Below are 10,590 nucleotides of genomic sequence, written 5' to 3'. Positions count from 1 at the left end.
CTCTCCAGCCCCTGTGAAAGGTGGCTGGACCCACAGGCTGCCCCACCCCTGTATCCTGCTTCACCCAGCAGCAAGGAAGGGAGGGGCTTCCCCATGACAGGGTATGCCTGAACCTGAATGATGGGCTAATTCTGCTCCTTCAACAGTCCTGAGGCAAGTCATTTGGGTGCTCCATGGGGTTACCAGGTCCCAACTTTGATGGGCTTGGGATTTAGCATCACAGTAAAGACATGGTGGCCACCAATTCTCCAGTAAATGCAGAAAACCACTGGATTTGGTACTCGGCCTGGTCATTTCTGGGTGTGCCATGAATTCAGGTGGAATTCACACAAGCAGCAATTTTTTTGGGCACCAAATTGCAGTGTGATTTTAAGAGCAAGACTACCAGAAAGGGTGGTCTTAAAAATGCTCTGAATAACCTGCCAAGGGAGAGGACCTTCCTCTCCTCACATCTTATGACACCCTTCTCCCTCCTGGAGCTTCCTCCCAGCAGGTTTTCCTACTTGTGTTAATCGAGTCTCAAACCAGGGACTGGCAGACAGATGTCAGATGCCATCACAGTCTCTCGTCCTCATTCTAAGCCCAGCTGTCCTGCAGGAAGCTTCGCATGCCTGGAGGGTCACTAGCTGCCCACCCTGCTTCTGCAGGGGCCCGAGGGCACTCCTATGGCATGCAGGAACTAGGGGAGCTATAAACGGGGAGACAAAGACTCCACCAAGCAGCCAGGAAAGCCACTGGTCAGTTGTGGATATGATCTCCTGAGAGCTCCATTACTGCCTCATTGTGTGGTACCTGGGAAAACAAGTCCCCATCCAGCACTGAGCTTTGCAACAGGTCCTCAGCCCCTCACAAGATGGGGGAGCGGGGGGTCTCATCTCTTATTTCTGCCCTGCTTTGTGTCAAAGTGGAGGTCACTGGAATAGGACTGAGGTCTGGGCTACAGCAGGGCCACGCAGGGTTACTCTGGAAAATATGCGCACTGATATTTTATTCATCTAAAGCTGAAGTGGTCGGTATGAAAGAAAATAGCTTGTGGTCTTCATACCTTGAGTCAATGAATTCCTGGGCCTTTTATAGCTCAGGAATGCTGGGCACTGGAGGGTGGTTTTACAAGGCTGCGAAACCGCGGCTTAAGGTCTAGATGAACATCAATCACAGTGGGACGATGACAGCTGCTTGTGCTTTACCCGTCTCTCAGGGGGTATCACACTTTGCACATTGTGCCCTGTTTTACCCACTTGCTTTGGTCAGCAGAAAGGGGGGTTACTACCTTCAGGCTTGTGGGGCCACGGCAATCACCAGTTTCAGCAGTAGCATTCAAGGGGTGGGCCCATGACCAGTATGTTGACGCAGGGCCAAGTACTGGCTTGGCACCAGCCTCAGGCACTTCCCTGTACTTTGCTTTCCTGCCAGGCTGCTGTTTGAACAACACTCTTGCACTGTGGGGAGGAGGAGGAGTGTTTCTCAAATTTCCACGATCTCTGTATAGTAAGAGCTACAGATCTGTAAGAAGAGGGTTTTGGGGTTCATGTGCAGTTGGCCTCCCAAGCCCCCATCACTGCAGGCTGATGATCGGGAGAGGCAGCCTAGCACCAACACCAGCAGGTTACCACCCATCCACTGTGGCTCTCCCACACCGATGCTGCCCTGTTTCTGGGTGAGCAGCTCACAGGGTATCCAAAAACCTAACTAATGGTGGTCCAGGAACACAACGCAGTGCTCAGGCCCAGCCCGGATTGTCAGGTTGCATCTAGACCCCAGACTGGGGATTCTGATGACAAGCAGACACCTGGCAGCATCCTTCCTGCTGGAGACTGTGTCTGCACTTGTGCATGTTTCACTTCAGCATACCCTAAGTCCTACCCCAAGAGGCATTTAGTGACATGAGCAATCTTTTCCCCAAGAATGTACCTCACTGCTGATTGTCTATTTGCTCCTCTAAAACTTAGGGAGGAGAAAGTCCTGAACATGGTAACAAAACAGGGCAGAAAAGACCTCGCAGCTGCACAGTGCACTGAATCCAAGTGAATACCGGAAAGGTCTCGTCATTTTGGATGGGGCTTGATTTTTGAATGCTTCTAAATGGCAATTTTGTTAACGTTTTTGGCTCTTCTGAGCTCTCTCTCCCTCTATGTGGCAAGTAAGGAGATCTCTGTCCTTTACTTACTTTTGGGATTGGGATTTTAATGTTTGAATAAACTGACTCTGGAATTTGCTTCTTTGCATGTTTATGCCTGAGGTTAATATGCAAAACGTACTTAACCTGCAGACCGTGTTACACTGACATTCTCTCTATTTTTGGTTGGAGCATCTGTGGTGAAGACACAACCCAAAAATGGAATAAGCCCCCTCTTTGTCATACCTGAACGCAGATGGCCATGAGACTTTTCCCACCCTACTGGTTTGCCCTCTGTTAGTTTCTTTTCTCCCATGACCTTCACAAAAACAAGATAAGCCCCAAATTTTACTGTCAAATCTCAATAATCACCAAATTTTTGTTCTTGTCGGTAAAGAGCCAGAGCATGACAAATACTTTCAGCTGCCGTGTCTTGAAGATGGAGTGATCAGGTGGGTCAGGCTGACCTGTGCTCACATGGGGAATATGAGGTACTGGGATGTGGGTGAAGCAAAACTGCTGCTCAAGTTTCTGCAACTCCCCTGGACCTTTGCTGACAACATGTGCAAGGATTTGGGTAGAGGAGGTTGGGACAGGCAGAGGAGAACTCATATGAGAGAGATGCCCTTAGTGGCATTCATGCCTTTCGTGCCTGCAGCTCCCCGGGACCTGATTCAGGAATTTTCAAACAGATACTTTCAAGTGCATGTGAGAGCCTGCTGAGCAAACCTCCCTTACTCAAAGCCAGACACTTGGGGAACTTTTTCACCCCTCCCCCCCATTTATATCAGTTGCATAAACAAACATATGAACAATATTTCCACCAGGCTGGAGCATTTCCTTTGCCCGCACAACAACTTCAAATGAGATCTGACCTTTATTTCTTACTGAAGGCATTATAGTTATATAATTCAAGAATACCTAGATCTACAAGGCGTTCAGGTACCTCACTCACACTGACCCAACACCTGTCAAAAAAAGAAGCCCCAGACCCTCAAGAACAAACTAAAAAATCCAGTGGAAGTTCTATGCTTAGCGTGAATGTAGAGCTAAAGCATATTCAGATCTTCACCAAACTGTCTCATTAACTTTCCACCCTCAATTCCTTCAGGTGAAGATAATCTCAACAAAATGCTGCTTTTTTTGCTTGGCCAAGCTCCCAGTTTGATATTCTGCTTTGGAGACCCACTGAATTCATGCCCACATACACCCACTGGTGGCACTTGCCATGGGGCCTTTCATTAACAACGGTGAAAAACAGTAGATGCAACCCCAAAGTCCCCGCGGTATCCTCTCTGAGGCTTAGCACACTGTGTGCAAAGCTTAGACATTAGTTTTAAAAGTCCTTTCTTCTTGTGGTCTGAATATATTCACACTGGAAAGGTGAGAAAATAAACATGTTTATACATTTATTATATACAATAGTAAGGCACAAGTTTAAACAGCAAAGAATAAGAAATCTTTGGCTGACCAACAATATCAACATTTGCTGGGGGTGACACATAACATTCTTTATTTCCCCCCTTATGTACAAATAACCCTCCAGCTGTACAACACTGTACACAAACTTCTCTATACAACCAACAACAATAAAAATGACAGTATTTTACAACTAATTGCCAGCATTACCTGGAATGGCTACAGCACAGTTTCCCAAAAACACAAAACAGTTCAAAGAGCTGGGAAAACCAGCACAAACGGAGCTGTGCCGCTCTGCTGAGAGGAGCTGATCGATGGCAGTAGTACTCCACACAAGTCCTGCTAGTGCTCAGGCTGGGGGTAACCTGCTGGTCCTCCAGACCTTCCCTCCAGGAAAACCGACATCTCTCGAGTTCAACACAAGTGAGGAGAATGAACCTTTGAGTTTATTTGAGCTGTCGCCTACACCATAGTATCTAACAGTTTCCTATATGTGACCATGACTCTGGGGCAGCATCAACTGTAAACACAGCTTTGGAAACTGGAAGTATTGTGGTCTCCACGAGGAGAAGGAGGAATGCTGTACTCTAGCTGACTTGGAGAAGCTGAGAAGAACCACTACCACACATAACTGAAAGCCTTATCATGCATGCTGATCCAACAGTGTTTCTGCTGGATGCCTCCCTCTCCACCTGCACACAACTTATTGAACAGTTTCATCAAAAGAAATAATACAGCTGGCAATAAAATGCTTAGGGACTTACAAGCACCTGGGTATCCTTATTTCTTGGATAAAAAATGATGAAATGAAATATTCACCAACACTTTACTTGTATTCCCTTGCTTTGTCTTCCTCCCACCCCAGTCCTACCGCAGACACTTGAGGAAGGGACACGGAGGTGGGACAGCAGTGATGTCACGTGCAGGCCTGGCTTTGATGCAAACAATTACAACGTTTAAATTAACTTTAAGGAAAAAAATAAAATTATCTTACAAGGCATATATTAAGCTGCGTAACATCTTCCAAGGGTTTTTACACATTTGGTTTCACAATGCAAAGCTGCTAATACTTAAAACACACAGTTCGCTTGCCCATACAACCTACCTACCACTACTGCCATTTAACAAGTGCAAAAATCAGAAAGAGGGTGACAACAACATATGTCTAATTCTATGTGCACACAAAAATAAGTGCATAGCTTTAACATAGCAGTTTTTTTCTTTAAAAAAAGGAAGGTATCAGCCAGACAGTATTGACCACAAGGCTCTTGCCCGTGAAGGCTTTGAGTTCGCAAGGACTTCAGTTTTCAGTGAAAGCAGAATTTAAAATGCCTGGTGTTCTCATGGTCAAGGGCTCTGATTGGATACCTACAGGAAGGGGTGACCTTGAGCCAGCCCTAAACACACGATTACTTCTAGCACCCATCACTCTTCCACTCCAGGCAGCTTCACGTTAAATCCCATCACCCTTTTTCCCAAACCCAAGTTCTTCTTAAAGTCATTACGGTGCACCACAAGGTTCAGGAACTGCAAAGCCAATACAAAAATACCTCACAGAGGAAAATTTCCCTATCAGCATGTGCAATGCACAAAGAGAATGGTACGCCACGATTAACAGAGCTGGTGAGTTGGCTGCCTTACAGTCAGTCGCCACTTCTTACTAAATTCAGAGACAAAGCCGAAAATGAGAAATGTTCCATCCTGGGTAAAATAAGGTGACAAGAAACCGGAGCTCACCACAGAAAATACATGATGCTTACGTATCGCTTTGCAGTTAAAGCCCTCCCGGCATGATTCAACACCCCTTAATGCCCAGTCCCACATCAGCTTGAACAGTAGGTTTGTATGCTCAAGGAAAGTAGGATTTGGCTGTAGGCATTGAAAATAAGGAAAAATCTTGTTCTTACCACAAGCACACTGATTCTTCTAATGCTACGAACCAGCACACTTTAAGAGGCATCTTCTGATCTCACACGCAAACCTAGCTTCCCACCTCTGAAAACACACCCATGCAGCCCCCTCTGAAGGAACTCTGTTCCCTCCAGAAACCTTCCTATGGCTACAACAGGGACTGCTTCAGCAGGGTCCCCCTCCCCCCACCACATTTATCCTCCATGAGAATTCCAGCCAACAACTGCTCCTACCAAAAAAAGAAGTCTCAGCAAGCTCTGAGGTTGCAAGACACGAATATTTGCACTGTAAATCCAGCTACAAGAGCAACTCTTGCCCAGCCAGGAAAGAGGCACCTGACTTGCCTGCCCAGGAAAAACATTCACCACGCCACTTCAAACAAATACTTACAAGAACCTGCCGTGTACACCTACAGACCAATTATTCACAAAAACTAAGCAGTGAAATTTTTGAGACTTTGAAACTTTTCAGAAATGCACTGATACTGAGGAAGATCGAAGTTTTTCCTGGGTTACTCAGAAACTCCTTCTGGCCTCAAAGGAGACAGGATTTCGCTCCCTGTCCTGGCTGCAGAGAGGCAGGAAAACAGAGTGGCAGTGTGCAACCAGTCTGTAACTTCACTACCTTCTCTTTATGCCAGAAAACTCAGTTTCTTTTTTCCTCAATGATCCCCTTCTCACACCATCTTCCATTTTCAATGCCCCTCTCTGTTTAGAAAACCCCAGACATTCATTTCATCGCTCCTCTTCAGCGCTCTTGACTTCTCACCTGGTCCAAAGTCTACGCATAACAGACTCAAGCCTCATTTTGGGAACAAACTTTCTCTTCCTTCAAACTGTTCAGGTTAGTTTTCAAAGCTGGCACACTGAGGACCATCTTGGACCTGGCTGTACACACATGAGACCCCGGAGACGCTGTCCTCTGCTCAGATGAGGACTTCCATCATGTCTTGATCTGGAAACTCATGCTTGTGGAGCAAGCTGCTCACTCTGCCTTTGCTGTCAGGCAGCTTCGAGTGGCTGGAGCTCTCTGAAATGTAAAGAAGGGAAAGTTGGTCTTCAGCTCAAATTCAATACCAGGTTGTTCAAAGCAAGTATCAACCCATTTTTGGGGAAGCAAAAGTGGGGCATGTCCTAACTGTACATCCTACATCCTGAAACCCAAATTTGTTCAGGACACTGAGAACATGTAATGCTTAATTCCCTGCACAGTGAGAGCAGGTACGCAGACCTCAAGGGCAGCACAAAGATGGTATTTAAGAGATACAGACCAAAATACCTCTTTAATTAAAATCATAGAATGGTCTGGGTTGGAAGGGACCTTGAAGATCGTCTAGTTCAGTGATAGTCAGCCCTTTAATGATATATGGCATGCTTTTAGAGTGAAAGCTTGCTTTTCAGAGGAGATGAATACGTAGGAAATGGGTATTTTCAAAATAAAGGGCACAAAAGAGGTATCTCCTGAGTTAGGGCTGCAAAGCAGCTGTTTCCATCTTTCAAAAATAATTAAAATTGTATTTCTTTATTCCTCCTAAAACAAGATCTCCACATTCTCCACACTATTCCCTCCAGCTTCCCTTTAAAAATTAGGGAGAAAATTGTACTTTCACTAACTAACCACAGATTCAGTTGAAAAAAAAGAGAAGAGTCTGAGAATGTGAGCAGGTGTGGAGTGTTTTCAAGGCTTGAAACTCAGCAATTTTATATCTGGCAGCATGAATAACTGCATTTGCTGCAAACTGATCGCCACAGGTGAGTGGAGCTTTACAGAAGCTGTCGAGCATGAAGCTCTGCAAAGCCAGACTGGGCAGCCTTGGAAAGTTCTTTCTATACAATTTTAGTTTCCCTGGAGAAACCTCCACTCTGCCTTACAAACTGTGATAGCATCACACACACATACACATCTCCTTCCACCATCTATATTGGGGTGTCTCTGGGGATGTGCTGACAGCCCTGAGAGTGCTGACATGTTGCCCTGACGTGGGGATCTGGCAGAGCTCACCCAGCTTCTCGCTGGCCCCTCGTGTCCCCGGAGGCCGTGGGGCCGGGCTGTGTGACGGGGTGGTACCCAGCCGTCCCCGGCCAGGGAAGGAGGCGGTGCCGGGCCAGAAGAGCTCGGCAGCTTTGTCCGTCTGGGTGCTGCTGTCTTTGCTGCCTGTCTTCGCGTGGGAGGCTGCTGGCACTGGCATGCACGACAAGGAGGGCAGAGGAGGAGGCAGCGAGGGGCCTGGTGGGTGGTCATGGTGCTCCTTCCCCAAGAGCAGCCCTGAAAACAAACAGAGGTTGGTCATGTGCTGGCTCAAATGCAAGTGCTGTCCCTCCGTCCCACCCCTCAGCTACAAGGTGCTGGTCTGGGTATGTCTCCAGACCCTTAGCTTGGATTAGGTTTTCCCCTTGATGTTACCTGTAGCTCTTTTTCTAACATACAAGTAGTACTTCCCTACAAATAGCTTTTGGAAAGCAGGTTCCCCTTCCTGTGTTCCCTTCTGCACACTCATCCCGGTGGCACTTACTCCTTGGCACATCTTTGCACACCTCCACACACCCACTGATCCTATGCAGCCCCAAACCACAGGCAGTCCTACACTCATTTTCCCATTTAGCTGCCACATCGTGCAGTTCTACACACAGAGATGCTCACCTTCTTGATTCACTTTAACCAGGCTTTTTTTCTGAGCCCAGATTTGTTATTTACTCCCAAAAAGTTGTAAACATTATGTTCTTGTATCTGGGAGTACTTCTTTCAACTATGGCTTTCTATAATCAATGCAGAATTATTTAAGATGATTAAAAGTATAATTAAGATACAATGCAAGGTTTAAAAATGACTAATTTTCTACTTAAGCAAAAGTACACACGTTCTAACCTTGGAAAGTATTCTGGAAATGAGCTGTCAGGGCAATGTGTGCTGAGGCACTTTTGCTAAGCTCAAGCAGAAGGATCAAGATGAGCCAAAACAAAAGCTGATCTCACCTATGCTTCCCTTCCAGAGCTTCTCTTCCTTCCTCTCCTCAGCCATCTGGTTGCTGGTGAGCGAGGTCTGGCGTGAATGCACCCCCGTAGCAGCAGCGATGGAGGGGACTGACCGAGCTGGTCGCAGACTGGCACTGTCAGCTTTCCCTGGATCTTTCCGTGACCGTTGCTGAAGGACCTTGATCATGGCATCCTTCTCAATTATTTTGGCATGGAGATTCTTTATTCTGCCACAATATGAACAGGAATGGAAAAAGCATTTATATGAGCAAGGCTCCACACCCTGGGGCAGCAGGGAGGTCCCAAGGTACATCCCCTGCTGCTCTGTCCCATCTGGTTTTGAGCTACTTAGACAAGGCAGCTCCCAGCAGTTCCTCCAAGGATAACCATGTGCTTCAAAACAGACAGTATTTCTAGCTATTAAGGCAAAACTTTTCTGCAAGGTTAACTGAACCCATCTATGCTCTCGCTTTCTCAAACCAGCAGGAGCAATTAGGGCAGTATCCTGACTGGGCTGCAGGTTGCTACCTTCACAGTTGTTGTCAGCTGGAGTAAAGACCTCCTGAAGCGAGGGGGAAGGTTCTCTTTTGTTTACCTAACAGCTGGGCTGGGCTCTTGCTTCTCCCTCACTGCTGCAGAAACAATCAGCACATGGTGTGCAGAGCCAAGCAAAGCTCACCACTTCTCTCATACAGACCCTGAAGACTCAAATCACTCAAGAACAGGATTATCTGAGATTCTTCTCTGGGAACGATTAGCACCACATCATACTCAAAGACTACAAAACTATATTTAAAAAAAACCCTGTACACTATGACAGTCAGATGATTACAGCTTGACTTTGCTGTACAATATATAGTACAATGCAGCTGCATTTTCTGAAGCAGTGAAAGCTAAAATGCCACATTTGGAACACCTATATATACAAAGGAGATAGTAACTTCATGTTGGTATTAGTTTTCATAATCAGATGCCTCATTTGCAATGAAAACACAAGATGCTAATCTATCTTTAATTAAGTCAATGGCAAAACTCCATGACTTCCCTAGAAGCAGGATTAGCTTACATCTGTGAATGGAAAACAAAAACCAAACCCAGTAAAAACAATCACTGATATTTTCCACAAGCAACAAATACACCTTTTTTATGAAAGTTTCTGCAGACTTGTGTTTTTGTGGGGAAGAAGAAACAACCTGAATGCGGAAAACTGAGCATAATCTAGAAAGAACAATAAGCAGGCAAGGAGCGAAGAGCAAGGCAAAGGAATGCCCTCACGTTGCTGATTATGTAGGAGTGAGATTACAACTTCAGCTTTTATGGCCAGATGCTCCTGTTTCCAGAGGGGGATTTTCACAGAGATTAAATGAACACTCAGCTTCCTTGCATGCCAACCTACTTTTAACTGTAGAACACCCTCTGTTTGGTGAGAATGTCAGTTTTGTCACAGGAAGGTAGGAAGGAAGTTATATAACGACAACAAGCCTTTAATCCCTATTTTAATGCTGCAGAGCAAAACTAAGTCAACGTAAAGCTAAGCCCATCCTTTCCAGGCATGCAGGAAGAAACAGAAGGGCATCCTGGTTTATCTGAACCCAGCCCAAACACTACAACAAGCAGGTATGGCACGAGGTCCCCTTACGTGTACTCCATGTCCTGGCAGCGCCGGTTGGCTTGCACGATCTCCTCCTCCTCCTGCCAGCCCCGCACCTCCAGTGCCGTCTCGCCGTAGCTGCCATTGCGTGAGTGGCTTGGGGCTGAGGTATCCCTGGCAAAGAGGGTCACCACAGTGAGTCAGGCTCCCGAGACTGTGAGGGTGGCTTTTGCAAGTGAGATTGGCACTTGCAAAGAAAACCCCAACCCCACGTTCGAAGAGCAAGCTAGCGATGGTTGCCTGTCAAGTTGAGGGCTATCTGGCATTGGGTCATCCTGCTGCAGGCTACTCTCAGCTTGGGTTTGGTCATTAAAGCCATTAACTTAACTGGGTTGAAGGAACAAAGAGCATGTTGAAATCATGGGTGGCCCATGCAGGGGTAACAACCATCCTGAAGGACAGGGTCAGACATTGGAGGGACTCACTCACTGGGTCCCAAGTCAGCAAGACTACGTTGCAAACCAGTAACAAAGCTCTACACTTTGCCAGCTGAAAAACAGGCAAAGTTTTGCCTGGATAGA

General features: G+C 46.4%; 1 protein-coding gene across 1 annotated transcript in view; it reads right to left on the bottom strand.

Moving 5' to 3' along the window:
- Nucleotides 1-6,371: 6,371 nt before the first annotated feature.
- AMOTL1 (angiomotin like 1) overlaps nucleotides 6,372-10,590 on the bottom strand; it is a 38,242-nt gene continuing 34,023 nt past the window's right edge. Inside the window, exons 9-12 of the mRNA XM_027883304.1 lie at nucleotides 10,058-10,183; nucleotides 8,419-8,645; nucleotides 7,448-7,711; nucleotides 6,372-6,475 (exon numbers count right to left, since the gene is read on the bottom strand). Coding sequence (XP_027739105.1) covers nucleotides 6,372-6,475; nucleotides 7,448-7,711; nucleotides 8,419-8,645; nucleotides 10,058-10,183 — 721 coding nt within the window. The remainder of the gene's footprint in view (nucleotides 6,476-7,447; nucleotides 7,712-8,418; nucleotides 8,646-10,057; nucleotides 10,184-10,590) is intronic.

Source organism: Empidonax traillii, unplaced genomic scaffold, assembly GCF_003031625.1.
Source record: "Empidonax traillii isolate 1590-97213 ecotype Southwest subspecies unplaced genomic scaffold, ASM303162v1 scaffold123:size1378231, whole genome shotgun sequence".
NCBI classification, from domain to species: Eukaryota; Metazoa; Chordata; class Aves; order Passeriformes; family Tyrannidae; genus Empidonax; species Empidonax traillii.
The sequence above is the reverse complement of the archived record's forward strand: the minus strand, read 5'-3'. Positions and strand labels throughout refer to the sequence as shown.